A 22,286-nucleotide genomic window follows, 5' to 3' on the forward strand; every position below is an offset into this window, starting at 1 on the left:
CAGCTTTTCATTTTTAATTAATTTGTGCAACAAAAAATATTGTTGGTAGTCCAGTGACACAAAATGTCAATTTTAATCCATTTTAAAATAAGATTAAAACACAACAACATTTGGAAAAAGACAAGGAGTGTGAATACTTTCTGATGGCATCCCAGGTTGTGGTTACTGTTGTCTGACTAAACTGTATGTCTTTGACCAACAGGTGTTGTCATGCAGAAGCCTTCACTCTCCACAGACCAATCATTTTCTTCCTTCTTGCATGGAGAGGAGATCTAACTCACCTGCACTCTTCCATCCCGTATCCTCTGTAATGCTGTGGAGTTCATCTTCTATCTGAATGGAGACTCCATCATGACTGTGACCGTTGGATCCTCACAGCCCAGGCCTACTTTAACAAAGTTTAAGATGGATGCTTCACACCAGGGCAGTTACCGCTGTCTCTACAGAACCCTCTCCAACAGCCAAGACATCAGCTCCCCTTACAGCAACATTACTAAAGGTGAGGTGGCAGTTGGGAAACAAGTGTTGCCTAATATATATGTATATGTTTAAGATTCAGAGCCTTGATAGAGACAAGACACTGATTACCTTGTCCATCAACACACATTTCTCAGTTACAAGGTGTGAATATGGAACCACATGACTTTCAAATTGCTGTTTACTTCCTTCCCAGTGGTCCTGCTACAGCCCAACATCTCTCTCAGTCCTCTAAATGGAGGGATGTTTTGAGAACCTCAGTGGCCAGAGGTGGTCAGGGGCCACAGCTTCTCCATCACCTCTTTCATTCAGCCACAGTATCCCGGAGGCCTCTTCTATCTGGACTTCTCTGGGTCCAACAAAACAGATACTAAGCCAGCAGTCAACCACTCTGTCACCCACTTCCTTGTTGCAGAGTATACAGACTGTGGGAAATACAGCTGCAGCTATTGGAGTCAACATCTCTACCTGGTCATTCAGGTCGGCTACTAGGGAACTAGCTGTCACCATTAGAGGTAAAGTAACACGTGCTTTAAAATAAAGTTATTGAACATTGCTTTTACGTGATATTAACCCAAAGAGAGAACATTCTTAGTATTGTAACATTACTTACCATCCTTCATATCACATTTTTTGTTTTGCTTTTATATGATATTGATTTGCTATCTACAAGTATTGATCTGTAGGTCTCAGCCTTTCAAATACTGACCTTTTGCTCAGAATCGATGGTCCCCATCATCGCCTCTGGAAGGACTGGTGGGTTAGCACTGCTCTTTCTGCTTCTGCTTGAAACGTACGTGATATATCACGATGCTGTAAACTCAACGGCTGAATCTGAACTTGATTTACGCCTTGAGTTTGAAAAGTTAAGTTAAGCAGCATCTCAAAATCGGCCTAAAGACTTTTGTTGATGCATAATGTTGTTTGGAAGTTGTTTTTGTTTGTTCCCCAGACTTTGCTGTTGCGAATATTCATGAGCACACTGTTATGCAACAGGTACTGACACCAGACACAACAGAGGGGAGGACACCGAAGAGGAGGAAGAGGAGGACTATGTGAACGTTGAAAACGTCTGCTATGACAGAGGTCTGGAGAGAGAGTGAAGGGCGAAAAGAAGATTGGGAAGGAAAAAGGGCACATCTGTGGGAAATTGGAGGATGTCTATGTCAAAGAGGAGGAGGGTGTAAGGGAGGGAAAGGATGTTTGTGGTGGGTCTCATGAGAAAATGAATAGTGCAGATGATGAGGATTACTTGAATGTCTCTGTCTATGACAATGCTGTACCACATGACATGAATGAAGACATTTATCAAAACGATTAAGAAAAGTAACAGCGGTGGCAGGTAGCCTAGTGGTTAGAGCGTTGGACTAGTAACCGAAAGGTTGCAAGATCAAATCCCTGAGCTGACGAGGTAGAAATCTGCCGTTCTGCTCCTGAACAAGGCAGTTAACCCATTGTTCCTAGGCTGTCATTGTAAATAAGAATTTGTTATTAACTGACTTGCCTAGGTAAAAAAATAAACCTAACTCATTTGCATCAACACATTGATTTGGTCCTTCGTGACATGTAAATAAAGTTAAATAATAATTCAGATGCAATAGTATAACAACTACAGTTGCTACAGTTGACACTTAAATTAGACATTATATTGCTTTCTTTGATTTAGCTTTTTGTAACCAATCAAAATGTTCAGCATGTTTGATCCATTGGGTCGAATTCCAAACTGTAGTTGTTGTATGCATTGGTGGGGTGTCACTTTGTGTCTTTGATCAGTTCCAGTGTTGTTGAGGAACTAGCATTATGTGTTTTAACTGTTGGGTGATTGCATTAAACTGAACTGGATCCTCATTGCATGTTTTTGAGATGAACTGTCATGTCTCCAATTCTTCTTTGAAGGGGAGAAGAAGGTGTTCCACCATGTGAGACAAGGTCCAACCATAAAAATAGTATGAGCACTGGGAAGTAAAAGGTGTGACTCTCGACTCGCTATTTTGGGCCTTTGCCTTCCTAATCTACTTCCTTAGGTCAAGACCATCAAGCTCTCACTTTTGATTTTCCCTGGTTTGTCTATCAATCAAACAGGGTACATGGGCTTACTAGCAACAAAACGGTTTACCCTAGATACAACAGCAAAAAATTAGGAAGTAACAGAGGAGCTGGGCGCAGCAAATTCACCAGACAGTTTCCGACAGAGACTGGTTATCACACATTTTACAAGAAAGCTTATTCAGTTCTACAAGAGGAAATACCTTACTTAATTTCTGAAATGAAGATCAAAATATTGAAAAGTCTCCTCTATCTGACAATGGGTGAGTTTAACTTCCAAAACGTGCAATTTAATTTCATATCTGTCAGCAAAGGGAGAACACTGCGTTGCTTGAAATTCATGTTGTTAACGGCTGTTTTTTGGATAAGATCTGTATGAATAGGAGGTATTAAGTTCAGGGGAAGGACCGGAGTTTTCACACATACTGAAGTGCGTTAATATAGCCTTTTTGTCTGTGTTATTTCTCACTTAATTTCATTTGAGAGAAAAACAATTGCCACACAGAAGATTGTGAAAGAATAAAACATGAAAGTAGGTCACTTCTGAAGTAGTTATGGTGGCTGGTTAGAAGTACAACAGTTTTAAGGCAAAAAAACAACAACCTTGAGGTAAATGTGAGTGAGGTGTAAGATGAAATCCAACCAAGGTCACATAGTGTCCATCACTTTATTCTAGGGTTCAAAATCTAACAAACAAACTAAATGGATATATGAGCTACTTATAAGCAGTTAATAGTTCATCATCATAGCATAGTACATGCTTTAGGTTCAATTGAATTTAGTTTCTACTAAATAGATATTCTCACTATCCATCATGCTTCCCCTTTTTAGAAGCAGTTTTTTTCAAACACGTTTTCAGAGGAGAGGGGTTGACAGGGTTAACTTGAAAGAGAAACATTGGGTTTGTCAGATATTTTTAAAACAGACATTTCATCTCACATACTGAACTTGTTTCTTTAGTCTAAAGTTGTAAAGAGAAGTAGGGAGGTGTTATCTAGCCAAGGGATCCATTTGTCTAAGGGACTTGGTTCTGTAACCTGAATGAATGTGTGCATTTATGTGAGAAATCAGCTTAAAGTTGAAGTTGGAAGTTTACATAAACCTTAGCCAAATACATTTAAATTAAACTCCGTTTTTCACAATGCTGACAATGCTGACAGTCTTACGTCAGTTAGGATCACCACTTTATTTTAAGACTGTGAAATGTCAGAATAATCATAGAGAGAATTATTTATTTCAGCTTTAATTTCTTTCATCACAAGTTTACATACACTCAATTAGTATTTGGTAGCGTTGCCTTTAAATTGTTTAACTTGGGTCAAACATTTTTGGGTAGCCTTCCACAAGCTTCCCACAATAAGTTGGGTGAATTTTGGCCCATTCCTCCTGACAGAGCTGGTGTAACTGAGTCAGGATTGTAGGCCTCCTTGCTCGCACACGCTTTTTCAGTTCTGCCCACAAATGTTCTATAGCAGGGGTGTCAACGTCAAATGGACGGAGGGCCAAATAAAAAAATCAGCTACAAGACGAGGGCCGGACTGTTCGAATGTTCATTGAAAATTTTTTAAATGACGCATATAGTCTAGTGAACCTAATTGAACCTACTGAAAACCTAACAAATATATTACAATATGATCAGATAAATAAAGCAATATTTTCTTATGGCTCTGTCAGTAATCTTTAATTTTCAACAGACACAAAAGACAAATTTCCTTTATATAAATATCCCCATAACATGAACATTAAATGAAAGAAACCGGTATTCAAGGCACCATCAGTAGACTATATTTTCTATTTTAGCAAAAGTGGGCTAAATTTACTTCAAAGAAAAAACAATAATAGCAATTTTCTATCATCCACTCAACTGAAATATTTTTAAAATATAATTGGATTGAAATACAAAAAAATAAAGTGCAAAAATCTATTAATCAAAAACAACACTTTGTTTAAGGAGAAGTAACATGCAGTGAAAACAAATATTAAATTTTAACTTTTAAACTTGAACTGAGTAAAAACTCTAAATATGTGATTGCACAGTAATGTTCACTTGTTTGAGGTTGAGGGTGATACTTGGTGGTGTCCCATCTTTTCCACAAGTTCATCAATGTTCGGGGTAAGGCTCTGAGCTGAAGAAATCCTCAGAATTGAGTGGAGGTGTTCAGCAGTAAGTCGACTTCTGTGTGATGTTTTGTTCAGGTTCATCAAAGAAAACAGTTGTTCACACAGGTATGTGCTGCCAAACATAGACAACGTTTGAGCAGCCTGGATGCGCAGCTGGGGCATTGTGCCGGGGAGGAAACGGGCGAACTCCGCAGCACCCACTGCCGCATATTTTGCCCTCAGTGCATCATTGCATTGGAGGTCAATCAACTCCATTTGGAGGTTTGGTGGTGAGCTTTCCACGTCAACAGCAAATGGGTTACCGAGCAGTTCCAACCTGCTTTTTTGTGCTTCAAAGTCAGCAAATCGGCGTCGAAAGTCAGCGGCAAGCATACCTATTTTATCAGCCAACTGTGTGCTCGGGAACGCACTGGTAGAGAGCTTCTCTTTCATGGTCTGGCAGCTGGGAAAGTGGCTCAAATTTTCTTTCCGCATCTGCGTCTCCCACAGAGTCAGTTTGGTTTTAAATGCCTTCACTGTACTGTACATATCAGAGATGACACGATCCCGACCCTGCAGCTGCAAGTTTATTGCATTCAGATGACTCGTAATGTCACACAGAAAAGCCATTTCACACAGAAACATTTCGTCTCGGAGTTGTGTTGTGTCTTTCCCTTTGCTGTCCAAGAACAGACAAATCTCCTCACGAAGCTCGAAACATCTTTGAAGCACCTTTCCCTGGCTTAGCCATCGCACCTCTGTGTGATAAGGCAAATCACCATGCTCCGTTTCTAACTCCGTCAGAAATGCCTTGAACTGGCGGTGATTCAAACCTTTGGCTCTGATAAAGTTAACTGTGCGCGTGATGATGCTCATTACATGCTCCATTTTCAAGGCTTTACCGCACAACGCTTCCTGGTGTATGATACAATGATAAGCTGTCAGCTCACCTGTCGCGTTTTCCTCTTGCATCTTTTCCCGTATCTTCGCCACCAGTCCGCTCCTGTGTCCACACATCGCAGGTGCTCCGTCGGTTGTCAAACCCACGAGTTTTTCCCAAGGCAGCTCCATCTCATTTACACATCTTGACACCTCTTCATACAAATCATGCCCCGTAGTTGTGCCATGCATAGGACGTAAAGCCAAAAACTCCTCTGTCACGCTTAGGTTGGAGTCCACTCCGCGGATGAAAATTGACAACTGGGCAATGTCAGAAATGTCGGTGCTCTCATCCACAGCCAAGGAATATGCAATAAAATCTTTTCCCTTTTTCACAAGCTGCTCTTTTAGATTGATGGACAACTGGTCTACTCTCTCGGCAATGGTGTTTCTGCTCAGACTCACATTTAAAAAGAGTTGCCTTTTTTCTGGGCAAACTTCGTCACAAACTTTAATCATGCAGTTTTTGATGAAATCCCCCTCCGTAAATGGCCGGGCTGATTTAGCGATCTCTTCTGCCAAAATAAAACTGGCCTTGACAGCAGCCTGGCCTTGTGATTTGGCTTTTTTGAACAGAGCCTGTCGAGATTTGAGGCCTCGTTTTAATTCCTCTGCCTTTTGTAGCCTTTGTTCCATGTCCATATTCTTGTTTTTGTCCGCGTGTTTCGTTTCATAATGTCGTCTCAGATTATACTCTTTCAGTACCGCCACACTTTCTCCACACAGAAGACACACAGGTTTTCCAGCTACCTTCGTGAACATATACTCCGACTCCCACCTTGTTTGAAACCCCCGGTTCTCAGTATCCACCTTCCGTTTTGCCATTTTTGATGGGTATCTGAAAGTTAATTTTACTGTGATGCTGACGACTGCTGTGCCAATAAATATTGAAATGAAGCAGCCTACTGCTCGGTGCGTCACCTTTGCATTGTGGGAAATGTAGTATTGGTGCGTGTAAAAGATCTGCGGGCTGCCGGCTTGCTGCGGGCCGGTTCTAATAATAAATCAAGATCATCCCAGGGGCCGTAAAAAACCTTCTTGCGGGCCGGATGTGGCCCGCGGGCCTTGACTCTGACATATGTGTTCTATAGGATTGAGGTCGGGGCTTTGTGATGGCCACTCCAATATCTTGACTTTGTTGTCCTGAAGCCATTTTGCTACAACTTTGGAAGTATGCTTGGGGTCATTGTCCATTTGGAAGAGCCATTTGTGACCAAGCTTTAACTTCCTGACTGATGTCTAGAGATGTTGCTTCAATATATCCACATAATTTTCCTTTCCTCATGATGCCATCTATTTTGTGAAATGCACCAGACCCTCCTGCAGCAAAGCACCCCCACAACATGATGCTGCCACCCCTGTGCTTCATGGTTGGGATGGTGTTATTCGGCTTGCAAGCCTCCCCCTTTTCCTCCAAACATAACGATGGTCATTATGGCCAAAACAGTTCTATTTTTGTTTCACCAGACCAGAGGACATTATTCCAAAATGTACAATCTTTGTCCACATGTGCAGTTGCAAACCGTAGTCTGGCTTTTTTTTGAGAGTTTTGGAGCAGTGGCTTCTTCCTTGCTGTGCAGCAACTGAGTTTGAAGGTAGGCCTTGAAATACATCCACAGGTACACCTCCAAATGACTCAAATTATGTAAATTAGCCTATCAGAAGCTTCTAAACCCATTACCTAATTTTTGGGAATTTTCCATTTTTTTTAAAGGCACAGTCAATTTAGTGTATGTAAACTTCTGACCCACTGGAAATGTGATACAGTGAATTATAAGTGAAATAATCTGTCCGTAAACAATTGTTGGAAAAATGTCTTGTGTCATGCACAAAGTAGATGTCCTAACCGACTTGCCAAAAGTATAGTTTGTTAACAAGAAATTTGTGGAGTGTTTGAAAAGCAAGTTTTAATGACTCCAACCTAAGTGTATGTAAACTTCCGACTTCAACTGTAGGTCAGAGGCAGGCAACCCTGTTCCTGGAGAGCCGCAGACAGGGTATGCAGGATTTTGCTTTAACTGACCCAAAAGACCAGGTGTGTTGAACTCGTTTCAGGAAACTAGGCGTATTTCGCGGTTCACTAATTCACATGAGAGACAGTTGATCGAAATTCTTTCTCGAACATGTGAACTTTAATGTGCCTTAATAACAAACTTGTATGCCATCTGTAAATCGGAATAAAATTGTTAAATTACGAGCCTAGTTGGTTTAGCCACAAAAAAAGGCAGCAACCATCCCGCTAGCCATGATTGTCTGAGATAATGAGTGGGCTGGACATGCCAAGAGATGAGTTTGGATTGGTCTGCCGTATAGCACTCTGTCTATTTGAGCTTGTCATTATGTCTAGGTAATCCTGTCTAATGCTGCTTTTTTTAAACATATCATTAGTAAAACTTCATAAGTGTTGCTCTCCACTCTGGAGGACCGAGTTTTGATATCAGTGGAATTCGAGTATGATAGCTAAGGAGATGGAGAAAACATCTGTCTCTGGATTACATCTTCAAACTAAGGGCAACCATGGCGTCCGACAGGAGACGCATCCATCCATGAATGATGTATACGGGTAAAATAGTCTGGCTAGCTACATTTTCAGATATTACACGTTTCTAATTTTGACAGAAAGTGGTTTAATTTCAAGTTAAAGTGTACTGTTAGCTAGCTAACATTAGCTGGCTGGCTCGCTAGCTAACGATAGATGTATGATCTTATTATTCACATCTGCCATTTGCTTGGCTAGCTATAGCCTAATGTTAGCTAGCTATCATTGAACCTAGTTGGTTAGCTACCTTCAGATTCATGCAGGGTAGTAACGTCATGAGTTGGGATTATGGTTCATTATTTACCTAGCTAGCTAGCTAACATTAGCTGGCTGGCTCACTAGCTAACAGTACGTGTATGATCGTATTATTCATATCTCAGAGCCATTTCCTTGGCTAGCTATAGCCTAATGTTAGCTAGCTATCATTGAACCTGGTTGGTTAACTACCTGCAGATTCATGTAGGGTAGTAACATCATGAGTTGGGATTATGGTTCATTGTTTACCTAGCTATCTATCTACATGTCTTAACAAAACATGTCTGTGCAAGTAACCATTCCGGGTGTTTTCGTAAATTCGGTCTGGCCATCTACTCCGATTTCAGAGCACTCTCGTAACTCACTCTCGTAATTAAATTGTTGCCAGCAGCACAGTTACAGTCTCCAACACTATGGATAACATCAGAGTGGGGTGTTCTCTCATTTGTAGCTAGCAAGCTAGCCAATGTTAGCCAGTTGTTGTGAGGTTAGAACGTTCAGATCAACCCTACTCATCTGCCAGAGTGTCTAGTCTGTTCTCTGAACGAACAAAACGCTCTGAATTTATAAACGGACAATCTGACAGCACAGTTGCCGTCACCAACGCTCTGGATAACATAACAGCCTAACCAGCTCTCCTCGAGCGAGTAATGTTCAGTGAGCTGGAAGTAGCTAGCAAGTTAGCTTGGGTGCTTGACTGCTGCTGTTAGTACAGAACGCTCGGATCAACCCTTAAAGAGATGGGTGGGGCTAAAACTTAAGAGGGTGTGAACGATGCTGAATGGGTGTAGACAAAGGGATCTCCAGTAGTAGTACCAAAAATATTCCAAGGCCATTTTCTCAAAGGTCAGTTTACACGTTTATCAACTTTCAGAGAATAATTGCTTTCCTATTGTTCCTCAACTGTAGTGTATGATATATATACTTTGTAGCTCTGAGTCTCTACTTGTATCCAATGTAAAAATTTAAAAAAATTAAAAACACCATTTCAAATATTGCTATGTTAGACCGATTTGAGTCGGTCGGTCACATTTAGTCAATCACTGAACTGACCAACTGAGCTAATTGATCAGTTCAGTTATTGACTAAATTCAACAAACTTGGTCTTCCAGGCTAGTTAACTCCAAATCCTGTGTACCCTGCGGTTCTCTATGCCTAGGTGTTGAATGTACATGTGCCCAGAGACAGCAACCTTACCTTCGTCCAGGGCCAGCTCTGTCTCTCTAGACCTTCTATTCATTCCTGGGGGAGCTGCGTGCCCACGCATGCGCACATTTTAAAAGGGAACATTGCTCATGGCCACCAAACAAAACCAGCCACCTCACAGCTTGCAAGCTGACCTCTTATTCGGCCAGTCCAAGCAGATTATTGTTGGTTCAGATGGTGACGAAATCTAAATATGTACAAAAAGGAAAAATACAAAAGGCATGCCCAAACTAAAGACTCAAAAACATATGAAAATTCTCATTGCCAATGTTCCCTCAAATTTATTTTGTCACTACACACAAGTCTGAGCGCAAACTTGAACGTTGTGAAAATTCTGTGAACACTGAGGCTGTACCCGCTGTAAGTTAGTTTTAACACTGGATAAGTATGCTACTGTGGCTATTTGTTCATAGTTTATGATTACCAAAGAGGCCTAATGTACCATCAAAAACAATGGAGAAAATGCATCCCATAGCATTTTAAAACTTGTTCAGGATAGGGGGCAGTATTTCCCCTTTGGATGAATTGCGTGCCCATAGTGAACTGCATCAAAATCTGTCCTAAATTGCTAATATATGCATAGTATTATTATTATTGGATAGAAAACACTCTGAATCTTCTAAAACCGTTTGAATTATGTCTGTGAGTATAACAGAACTCACAGGGCAGGCAATCTTCCAAACTAGTTTTGGAATCCTGAAAGTTGGGGCAACTTTGATGTCATCGCACCCTCCCTTTCCAACAAGTTATGGATCTGGAAACACTTCCTATGTCTTCCACTAGATGTCCTCATTCAGTAGAAAGTGTAATCGAGCATTTGCTGTGAACTTTGACCTAATGGGGAGGAATTTGCTACGATGTCACAAAAGATTCACGTGCTTGAGGGCGCATATGCGTTAGAGGGCTTTGTCTGTTCCAGTCAGCCCCAGATGAACTAGGATTGTCCGGTTGGAATGCCATTCGTTTTGTACGTTTATAACATCCTGAAGATTGATTCTGCACTTAGTTTGACCAGTTTCGTCGACCTGTAATATGTCATTTGGAAGTTTTGATGCAAAATTATCCTGGACCAGAAGTCATTTTTGGGGCATTTGAGCTGAAAGTTGTAGCAGGTGCTGCTACATGGACACTAGAATTGAACATTATGAAACAAAACGATTTATTGTTGAAGTAGGACTCCTTGCAGTACATTCTGATCTAAGACCATCAAAGGTAAGGGAATATTTATGTTGTAATTTTGTATTTCTGTTGACTCCAACATAGCGGAGAAATATTGTTACGTCTGAGCGCCGTCTCAGATTATTGCATGGTAAGCTTTTTCCGTAACGTTAAAAAAAAATGTGACACAGCGATTGCATTAAGAACCAGTGTATCTTTTTAATTATATGTAGAACATGTATCTTTAGTCAAAGTTTATGATGAGTATTTCTGTTATCTGGCGTAGCTTTCTATAATTCCTCCGGACATTTTTGAGAATTTTCTGAACATGGCGTCAATGTAAACCGAGATTTATGGATATAAAATGCATATTATCGAACAAAACATAAATGTACTGTGTAACATGTCATATGACTGTCATCTGATGAAGATTTTCAAGAGGTTAGTCAATGATTTTTTTTTTATCCTGCTTTTGTCATTTTATATTTTGTGGGACAAAATGGCTGCCTTTTGTCTTTGTTTTGGTGGTAGTCTAACATAAATATGTGCTGTGTTTTTGCCGTAAAACATTTAAAAAATCTGACATGCTGGGTAGATGAACAAGGTGTTTATCTTTAATTTGAGGTATTGGACTTGTTAATGTGTGGAGGGTAAATATTTCTAAGAATATTTTTGCATTCCCTGCGCCACCGTTTCAGCTGAACGGGGGGGGGCGTTCCCTGAGGGGAACCCCTGGCTTCAACAGGAAATAACTATTGAAATAACTGTTCTATGATACAGCCTACAGCAGCAGCCAATGTGTAGTGTTCAATGTAGGCCTACATTCCATGAGACTTTTAAAAAACAAGCCGTTTAGCCACTTATCCCTCAGGCAAGGATGTGAGTGAAAATGTTGTTGTATTGTCTTGTTTGATGTTCGATGCAAAATCAAATGCATTGATATTCAAATACCATTATTATTATGACAGCAAATCAGACAAAAATGTATGCTACCCTACTACGTAGCTTATTCAAGCCTGTCTCAAAATGCAACACTGCCCCTTTAAGACATTAAAAATATTTTTATCTGCCTCGCTTTTCAAAGATAGCTAGAATCACTCCCCCACTGCTGATCAGAAATGAGCTATTACTGAACTAATAACTCACCAATTAGCAAAGAATAGGCCTATGAACAAATGTGCACACGCGGCTAAATGCGGTTCTTCGCTTTGATCTCAACACAATAGCATCTGCTCATGACCGCTCGTGCCTGTCAATGGAGTCTTGCATAGTTTGTTTTGTTTCGATATGTTGCATTGAAAGAGGCTAATATTATGTTGATTCGATCACAATTCCCACAGTAAAGAGAAACGTTGATAGTGTTAACTAACGAGGTGGGAACACTAGTAAAGTTTTGTGAAGTTCCATCTCGTGTGTCTCTGCTCAGGTTGATATTTCTTCTGCGCAGCAGTCCTGGGGGAGCTGCGTACCCGCATCTTATAAGGGAATATTGCTCATGGCCACCAAACAAAACCAGCCACCTCACAGCTTGCAAGCTGAGAATTACCTTAATGTGATGTGCTTATCAACCAGGATCAGCACCTGGGGGAATGGAGTGTGGAAGTGGTAGTGAGCTGTAGTGTGCAGTCTAAACTACCTAACCTATTCCCTAACAGGAAGTCAAGCCTCTGACTGAGGTCAGAACAACCTGAATCCTGGTTTAGGAAGGCCACCAAAAATCCTGAAATTTCCATCACTAACTATAACATTTTCCGACAAGATAGAACTGCCAAAGGGGGCGGAGTTGCAATCTACTGCAGAAATCTCTGAGGCTGGAGTCTTATATCTCCCTCTCGAACTTTAAGCATCAGCTGTCTGAGAAGCTTACCGATCACTGTACCTGTACACAGCCAATCTGTAAATAACACACCCAACTACCACATCCCCATATTATTACTTACCCTCTTGTTCTTTTGCACCCCAGTATCTCTACTTGCACATCATCATCTGCACATCTATCACTTGAGTATTAATGCTAAATTGTAATCATTTTTTCGCTTCTAGGGCCTATTTATTGCCTACCTCCCTACTCTTCTACATTTGCACACACTGTACATCAATTTTCATGTTATGTTGTGTTTTTGACTGTACGTTTGTTTATGTGTAACGCTGTGTTGTTGTTTTTGTCGCACTGCTTTGCTTTATCTTGGTCAGGTCGCAGTTGTAAATGAGAACTTGTTCTCAACTGGCCTACCTGGTTAAATCAAGGTGAAATAAAAAATTAATAAAAAATCTTTCACACAGCAAGCATACTTCTTGAGCATGTGGATTGATGCTTGTGACAGTTCATGCGATGAACCACAGAAGACTGCCTGTGGGCTCGTCTTCAGTATGATTTTGCTGACAGTATCAAGTGGTTTCAGCTGTACATTTACTGCATACATATATTTTGAGACTGCCTACCACTAATTTCATACATTTATTTTTCTCTATTAGTTTATCCACTAAATGTGTTACCTGCTGGTAAGTGAATCTCCTTGAGATAGTTGTGGCAGTTACTTTTTTCCCATTGAATGAACAAAAAGTCTATAGCATATTCTTTATAAAAAAATAAAGTCATAGTGTGATGCACAAATCAGATACATTCGCTGAGTTGTTAATAAATAAGCAAACCTGTGAATTTTGAAGAATGACTTCCCATGTCTTTTTACCTGACAGTCACTTCCCAGATCAGGCTGGTCAATGGGAAGGGTCGCTGCTCTGGGAGAGTGGAGATCTATTACAATGGCCAGTGGGGAACAGTTTGCGATGATTCCTGGGATATTAAAGATGCTGAGGTGGTGTGTAGACAGCTGGACTGTGGGGGTACAAACCAAGTCCGAAGTAGTGGCCAATATGGTCCAGGCAGTGGAACTATCTGGCTGGATGATGTTGCATGCACTGGTAGTGAACGTCATCTCACAGAGTGCCCGCACAGAGGATTTGGAATACATAACTGTCATCATAGTGAGGATGCTGGTGTTGTCTGCCCAGGTAAGAGGGTCACATAGTCTTGCCATTCCAAGTTCTTTCATGACATCTGTTCACAGTTGATATCATGAAATGCATGATGTCCTGAGGTTCATTTCATCATCTAAAAACCACCCAGTTCCGTGCCTTGTAAATGACCTTGACTTTAATGTTTGTCTTTTTCCGCCTCCAAGCTGCCCAGGTCAGGCTGGTCGATGGGAAGGGTCTCTGCTCTGGGAGAGTGGAGATCTATTACAGTGGCCAGTGGGGAACAGTGTGTGATGACGACTGGGATATGAATGATGCTGCGGTGGTGTGTGGACAGCTGGGTTGTGGGAGTGCTGTAGGTGCCCCTCTTGGTGCTCATTTTGGTCAGGGTAGTGAACCAACCTGGCTGGATGATGTGAAGTGCTCTGGTAGTGAAAGCTACCTCTCAGAGTGCTCACACAGAGGTTTTGGAGTTGAAGACTGTAAACATGGTGAAGATGCTGGTGTTTTCTGTCTCTCAGGTAGGGAGTGGTTTTATCGTGTTGTGACATGATTGCAGAAACAGTAAAGAGAGATAAAAAGATGTTAAACAAAGCCCGGGGTCGACACTTCCGACTCCATTCATTTAGAATACTGCTGCTTGTGATTTGAATGTATGTATGTTCAGTTATGTGCAGTGAACAGGACAGAACGTGAAATGGAGTCCTACATGTATCGGTGTCTTGTAACTAATACACAGAACCTTTATACAGGTTTAACCCTGAAGAGACCTACCCTCTCTAGAACGCCTTCCCATTCAGCTTTTTCACCTGGTGAAACGGTCCAGTTCATCTGCTCTGTCCCACAGCGAATTTCCATCTCTGCAACATTTGCCTTGTATATGGGGGGCTCTTCAATAATGACCAAGGCAGTTGGAACCACTCAGACCAGTAAGACTTTCACATTGTCCAGTCTGCAATCTGCACACCAAGGAAGGTACAGTTGTTTACAACAGATAACCCAGAATGGTCAGAAAATGATCAGCTCTTCTTCAAGCAACTCCATGGACATCACTATTGGTGAGTAAGACCGCAAACACACTTACAGTTGAGGGCACTAAAATGCTTTATAAAAACTAATTTTGCATAACAGGTTTTAGTAACATACTATCACTAGTAGACGCTAGAGCAACTTGTTGCACACGCATTGCAATTTTTCTGCCACAAACTGTTCAATGTAAAAAAAAGTATTCACACCCCTTGACTTTTTTTTGTTGTTACAAAGTGGGATTCAAATGTCAGCAATCTACACAAAAATACTCTATCAAAGTGGAAGAAAAAGTTGATATTATTATTTTTTTAACATAATGGAAAATAAACCCTAATATATCTGAATTAGAAAAGTATTCAAACCCCTGAGTCAATACATGTTAGAATCACCTTTTTACCAAGATCTTAACTGTGCAATTTGTAACGATTCTCTTCTATCTCCTCCTCTGATGAAGAGGTGGAACAAGGATCGGACCAAAATGCAGCATGATGATGACTCATGTTATTTTAATGAAGGAAAAAACTATACATGAAGAAACTACAAAATAATGCAATGTGAAAACCAAAACAGCCCTATCTGGTGCAAACACAAAGACAGGAACAATCACCCACAAAACCCAACACAAAACAGGCTACCTAAATATGGTTCCCAATCAGAGACAATGACTAACACCTGCCTCTGATTGAGAACCATATCAGGCCAAACATAGAAATAGACAAACCAGACACACAACATAGAATGCCCACCCAGCTCACGTCCTGACCAACACTAAAACAAGGAAAACACATACGAACGATGGTCAGAACGTGACACAATTTAACATCTAACTAAGATGTTTGGTGCAGTATTTCTCAAGTGAAACAATGTGCATGAAAACGATTAGTCTCTCGTTGAATGACAACAAACGCTTCATTGAAGAATCCCTAATGCTGACCAATCACCGACGAAGGGGCGTAGACTTCAGCCAACGACCTTAGGCTTGCCTCAGGAAAAAAAATGTGTGTGCACGAACAGCCGAAAAAACCATTGCAGAAGACCAAAACGAACCAAAATGTCCACAAACTGTTCTGAGCTGTTTCGGATGGGAAGCAGGCGGATGTCTTAACTCTCAACAGTAAGTTGAGACCCCGACAGCCTAGGACCCTTATTGACCGCTTATGTCGCTCATGCCTGGAGCCGGCCCTGTTGGTAGGGATAAAGTGTCTAGGCAACAGTATAGATAATAAACAGTAACAGCAGCGTAAGTGATGAGTCAAAAAAGGGTCAATGCAGATAGTTAAATAGTTTACCAAAAGCTACCCTGACTAACTATTTAGCAGTCTTATGGCTTGGGGGTAGAAGCTGTTCAGGGTCCTGTTGGTTCCAGATATCTTGCATCAGTACCGCTTGCCGTGCGGTAGCACAGAGAACAGTCTATGACTTGGGTGGCTGGAATATTTGAAAATTTGACAACAATCTTCCTCTGACACTGCCTGGTATAGAGGCCCTGGATGGCACTACCCTCTGTAGCGCCTTGTGGTTGGATGTCAAGCAGTTGCCATACCAATATATTAATATGTGACTTGTTATGTGACTTATTATGTGACTTGTTACGCAAATGTTTACTTCTGAACATATTTAGTGCATTAGTTGCGCTTGCCGAGAGAACAGAGAGAACAGTCTATGGATGGAGTCGCTGACTATTTAGAAAAACATAATTCCACTTATACATTATGGGGTACAGTCTATATGCCAGTGACACAAAATCTCAATTGAATCAATTTTAAATTCATGTCGTAACACAACAAAATGTGGAAAAAGAGGTGTGAATACTTTCTGAAGGCACCATCTCTTGTTTAGCATTAAGAAGACTTATTGACATGTTATTGATAGCTGACAAGATTGTTTCCCAGTTCAGGCAGCATTCCAGAGGCAAAAGCTAACAAAATAAAGCGCAAGTTTGTGCTTTAGACTACATGAAGACTGAGTTTTTCAAGTTTTTGCAGTCAGTCTTTATGCTGGAGCAGTTTAAAATATTACATTTAGTGGTTTTAAGTTAACCAAACCAACATACAACTTGTTGAATTGTTATTTTTACCTATAGGCACCTCCAGAACATGTTATTTTTTGTATTTTATTGAAACATCACCTTTTCAGTTTAGGTCTGTGCAATTGTAAATCAAACATATACATTGGAAACACCAGCGTTTTTTTCCATTTCCACGTATTTTTGAAGAAATAGTGAATCGTACAAGGCTGCCAATACATTTGACCGTGTCTGTACAGTCATCGCAACCCGTGCTGCTGTTTTCGCATACCTCCACCCCAGACCCTAACTAATTGTTGTTCTGCTATCTTTTTTAAGGGGGGGGGGGGGGGGGGGGGGGGGGGTGAGATATTCTGCTCTGATCCACAGCAAAACAATTATTTAACTGGCTTTATTATGACTATTTACACCTTGATTTCTCAGTGACCAATCAATCAATCAAGTTGATTTATAAAGCCTTTTTTTACATCAGCCAATGTCACAAAGTGATATACAGAAACCCAGCCTAAAAGCACAAACAGCATGCAATGCAGATGTAGAAGCACAGTGGCTAGGAAAACTCCCTGGAAAGGCAGGAACCTAGGAAGAAACCTAGAGAGAAACCAGGCTCTGAAGGGTGGCTGTGCCGGGTGGATATTATAACGGTACATGGCCAAGATGTTCAAACGTTCATAGATGACCAGCGGGGTCAAATAATAATAATAATCACCTTGGTTGTAGAAGGTGCAACAGGTCAACACCTCAGGAGTAAATGTCAGTTGGGTTATCATAGCCGATCATTCAGAGATAGAGACAGTAGGTGCTGTAGAGAGAGAGAATCGAAAACAGCTGGCCCGGGACAAGGTAGCACGTCTGCTGAACAGGTCAGGGTTCCAGAGCCGCAAGCAGAACAGTTGAAACTGGAGCAGCAGCATGACCAGGTGGACTGGGAACAGCAAGTGACCCTCTAAAAGCCCCAAATAACTCTGAGATCTGCCACAGAGGTTGCCTGGGGTGACGGAGTTGACATCATCTGCTCCGTCACAACACAACACTTGGGTGGAGCATTCAAATTAAAGAAGACTTTAGGCTCGTTCAGAATGGACAAAACCACAAGTAGCAACTCTGTCATCTTCAACATTCCTAAAGAGGTCTTTAGCCATGAGGGGTCATACCGATGTCAGTATGAGTCAAGGGTATCCAGTAGAAACTTCAGCTCCCCTCAAAGTGACTCTGTTGAATTCTCTGTTATAGGTGAGCAACTAAACATTAATGGGTGAACACCATCAGCAAGAGGAACACTGGGTTCTGAGATTATATGTTCTTCAATGCAAGAGTTTGGATATCTCTTCATAATGTATTCTAACATAGTGTTCTCTTGTCGAGAAAGATTACTGTTATGCTGCAGTTTAGTGCACACGTTAACAACCTGCTCTTGTCTTTTGCTAGTTGTCTTGTTACAGCCCAACATCTCTCTCAATGCTCCAAATGGAGGGATGTTCTGGGGACTTCAGGGGCCAGAGGTGACCAGGGGCCACAGCTTCTCCATCATCTGCTCCATTCAGCCACAGTATCCTGGAGGCCTCTTCTGCCTGGAATTCTCTGGGTCCAACAGGACTGAAACTAAGCCAGCAGTCAACCACTCTGCCTCCTTTCACTTTCCTGTTGCAGACTATACAGACCAGGGGAACTACAGTTGTGTTTATGAAGTTAATGTCTCCACCCTGTCATTCCATTCTACCAAGACAGAGTTGCTGACAGTCAGCATTCGAGGTAAAATACGTTTTAGTTTTATGTTTTCTAGTGCATTACCATGAAGGCCATATGTAAGGATTGTGAGTAGAAAAAAATATAGATATTATCAGTCCTATCATTCTTGAAATATTTGTTTAAGACCAATGTTTTACATTGCAGAAGAATTTGATAGCTATGCGAATTATAAAATGTGGTCTTCTGAAAGATGTTGAATATGGTGTTTCTCTCCATAGCATCCATAGTCCCCATTATTTCCCCTGGTGCAATATGTGGGCTACTGCTCCTCCTCCTGCTGCTCATTCCTTGTCTAGTCTGGAGGAAGATAAGCAGCAGAGAGCAGTCTATTATGATAAACAGAGAAAGTAAGATCTAGCTCCTCTAAACAGGATTCAGGTTCGGGCTGCAAAATACCCAGGTTTTCAAGAACACCCAGTTGGAAGATTCCTGAAAATCAGGAAGGATTCATCAGGAAATATGGAATCCTCCAACCAGGATATCTTGAAAACCTGGACATTTTGATTACTGGAATTTTTCAACCCTAATTTTGTTATGGTTTTGTACTGTTTATGATATCTATTCATGCATATATTCACTGACGTTATTTATATGAATTAAACTGATCAATCCCTCAGCTGCCAATAACATTAGCACATATGGAAACACTGTGGTTGCAGCGAGTGAAGAAAATGATGAAGAGGACTATGTCAACGTAGAAACCTTTGTCAACAAGAGAAAAGATGAAGACTTGAAAAAAGGATGCCATGCAGGAATGTATGTGAAAAGGGAGTTGCTTACCACTAAAAATAATGAGTAAGTCATGTGTTGTCTCTACCTTCTTGCCCTTTGTGCTGTTGTCTGTACCCGATCATGTTTGTACCCTGTTTTGTGCTGCTACCATGTTGTGCTGCTGCCATGTTTTGTTGTCATGTGTTGCTGCCATGTTATGTTGTTGTCTTAGGTCTCTCTTAATGTAGTGTTGTGGTATCTCTCTTGTCGTGATGTGTGTCAGTGAGTGAGGAAAATGACGAAGAGGACTATGTCAACGTAGAAACCTTTGTCAAAAGCAAAGATGGAAGACTTGAAAAAAGGATGCCACGCAGGAATACATGTGAAAAGGAAGTTGCTTACCACCAAAAATAATGATAAAAAATGTCTGCAGTTATGAAAGGATAACCTGTGCCAAGATCCTGACCTGCAGTCCAGGGGCCAGATTCACGAAAACTTCTTAAAAAGACATTTCTTCTTAACTGGCATTTTTTCCTCAAATATAGACTTAAGAAGAAAGTTAAGCAAAGTTGCTATTCCTCAATATAGTTTTTGGAAATAGGTTTTTCCTGAGAAAAAAGTTAAGAAGAAATGTGATAAACGTAACTTTATGACAGCTAAACCCTTGTCTCAAGACACATGGGTACTTTTGTAACCATTCATGTTTTCTTGCTCCAGAGAAACAGTTGGCTACCGGATATTTAAATACAGCCAGATTGCAAATTAAACACGCACTATATAGCAAGCTAGTAATTAACAATATATTACAAGATTCAATAAGTGTTAAATAGCTAGCGCTATCGCGTAAATTTGCAAAGAGGACCTTGCTTAACTTAGCTAACGTGAACGTCGTTAGCTACGTTGGACTTAATGTCTTTACACGTTTGCTAGCTAAAGTAGGTAACTAACCTACCGGTTGCGCAGTCCCTCTACCACCATCTCTATGATGGACGACACCTTCTCCTCCAGCTGGTTCACATAAATGGTCTCTCGGCTCCCTTCTTCTTAGTACCTTACTTGATGTCAGAACACTTTTTTTTCATGGCGTCACCGTCCCTTGCCATACCCCCGAGGGCAGAGACAGGCTCGGCCACTCTCGCCCATCCCCTCTTTTTGGTCTCTGCAATGAACCTGCAGTTATGAAGTTTCCCCAACAGCAACCTTTTCCTGGCTGCTATTTCTTCCACCATCACTTCAAGCTCTTGTTTAAGTTTTCATTGAGCTTTCTGGTTATCCATTTTTGGTTTTGATGTACAGTAGCTAATGTTAATCTGATGGATGTAACTGTGTGAAAGATGTTTTTTTGTTTGTGTGTAAAGGGTTAACGAGCCAGCTAAAACATTATCATTCCCGAGACATAAAGCATAAAAAGAAATGTAATACAATTGAAATATCAACACTTTATTATAGTGCGCCAAATCCCATCATCCCTTTCACATAGGCTTATTTATTGGTGTCAAGCACGTCACTAATTTCAATGCCACATAAGAAGATATTTACGAAGTACTTAAGCAAGATATTTACGAAGTTCTTAAGAAAATGATGAATTCCTAAGAATTGGGGAATTGCATTTACGAACTATCTTATGAACTTCTCATTTTTTCTTCTCAAGTTTTTCCCTAAGTAATGTTTTATGAATCCGGCCCCAGGCATGTAACTCAAATGTTTGTATTCATCCTCAGGAATGCTCCAGAATCCATGAACAAGTGTGGAAACAACCAAGGTGAAGGGCCAGAGGCAAGTGAGGAAGATGAGTCCGACTATGAAAATGCAGATACCTTCACAGAGAGGGATTTTGCTGAAGACATCTACGATGAAGACAGTGAGTCTTTAGACCTGGAGCAGCTCACTTCATGTACATCTGGAAGGGAGAATGACTATGAAGAAGATGACAACATATACGCAAACTATGAGTGAAGGCCTTGTAATACGAATGCTGAAGCAGAGATATTGATGCCAGGAGAGGCATGAAAGGTTAGCTTTGTGAGTTGAATTATAAGGGCTTAGAAAATAACTTAAAAAAACAAAAATGTTCACTTAGTAGATACGAGTAATGTCTTTCTTTGAATATGAATTAAAATTTCAATGTAAATAGTTTGGGTGTATGAGTTCTAGTTGTATTGCTGCCAGGTAATTGTATGAGTTTTCTGACTTAACATTGTTAAATATATATTTTTAAATTATTACATTATTTACTTCAGTTTAAAAATAGTGATTGTCTTGATGAATTGGCTGAACGCATTGAACATAATCTATTATTAAATTTTTTTAAGTAAATATATTAATACTATATTAATACTGGACTGTTTATCTTCTATAACGTCCATTTGTGCTGTCAAGGAGTTGTGCTGTCAAAGAATAGTCGTAGCAATGACTGGTTGTGATGTGCTAAACTTGAGATCTACACTCTTAGAAAAAAGGGTCCCAAAAGGTTTTCTTGGCTGTCTGCATAGGATAACCCTTTTTGGTTCCAGGTAGAACTATTTTGGGTTCCATGTAGAACCATCTGTGTAAAGGGTTCTACCTGGAACCAAAAAAGGATTCTTCAAAGGGTTCTCCTATAGGACAGCTGTTGAACTCTTTTAGGTTCTAGATAGCAAATGTTTTTCCCCAAGTGTACAGTATGACAAAAAGCAAATACATTTGTACTGTATGTATAGAATCTAACAATAATTTTGATTTCAGTGTACATTTTTGATTATTGTGTGTGTGGCTATAAAGAACATGAAATCCATGAAACCTGACTACTTTTTAACAAAAGCTTAAAACTTAAATTGTTGTTGATGAACAAAAATTGTTTTGAAAATATGTGGAGATTTAAATACTGTATGTTCAAGAATTAGAAATAGATCTCTGGACGCAGAAGGCCAAAATCGACCCTGACCAACAACTCTCATTTTGAAGAAACGTATAAAATGGAGCAAAAAAAATAGAAAAAAAGAAGAAACCCGCACACTGCTCTTGATTGTATTACATGGAACCCAAACCGGCTGCGCGCGTGCGCCATCGTGCATAAATGTATTTTGTCCCCCCACA

The 22,286-nt window shown here is 40.5% G+C and overlaps 1 protein-coding gene across 3 annotated transcripts; it reads left to right on the forward strand.

Annotated features, from left to right (window-relative positions):
- Positions 1 to 2,656: 2,656 nt before the first annotated feature.
- LOC139421081 (uncharacterized) lies at positions 2,657 to 21,984 on the forward strand. Of its 3 annotated transcripts, none has more exons than XM_071171605.1 (9): positions 2,657 to 2,786; positions 13,196 to 13,222; positions 13,418 to 13,732; positions 13,903 to 14,217; positions 14,449 to 14,754; positions 18,180 to 18,503; positions 18,719 to 18,847; positions 19,118 to 19,295; positions 20,933 to 21,984. In XM_071171605.1, the coding sequence occupies exons 1-9, from the start codon at positions 2,744 to 2,746 to the stop codon at positions 21,165 to 21,167; spliced, it is 1,872 nt and encodes a 623-aa protein (XP_071027706.1). In that variant the 5' UTR covers positions 2,657 to 2,743; the 3' UTR covers positions 21,168 to 21,984. The 3 variants fall into 3 exon arrangements, with proteins under 3 accessions (XP_071027706.1, XP_071027708.1, XP_071027709.1); XM_071171607.1 differs by having other exon boundaries at positions 2,660 to 2,786; positions 19,118 to 19,256; positions 20,933 to 21,305; XM_071171608.1 differs by having other exon boundaries at positions 2,713 to 2,786; positions 19,160 to 19,295.
- The last annotated feature ends 302 nt before the right edge of the window (positions 21,985 to 22,286 follow it).

This window comes from Oncorhynchus clarkii, chromosome 12, assembly GCF_045791955.1.
Source record: "Oncorhynchus clarkii lewisi isolate Uvic-CL-2024 chromosome 12, UVic_Ocla_1.0, whole genome shotgun sequence".
Classification (NCBI taxonomy): Eukaryota; Metazoa; Chordata; class Actinopteri; order Salmoniformes; family Salmonidae; genus Oncorhynchus; species Oncorhynchus clarkii.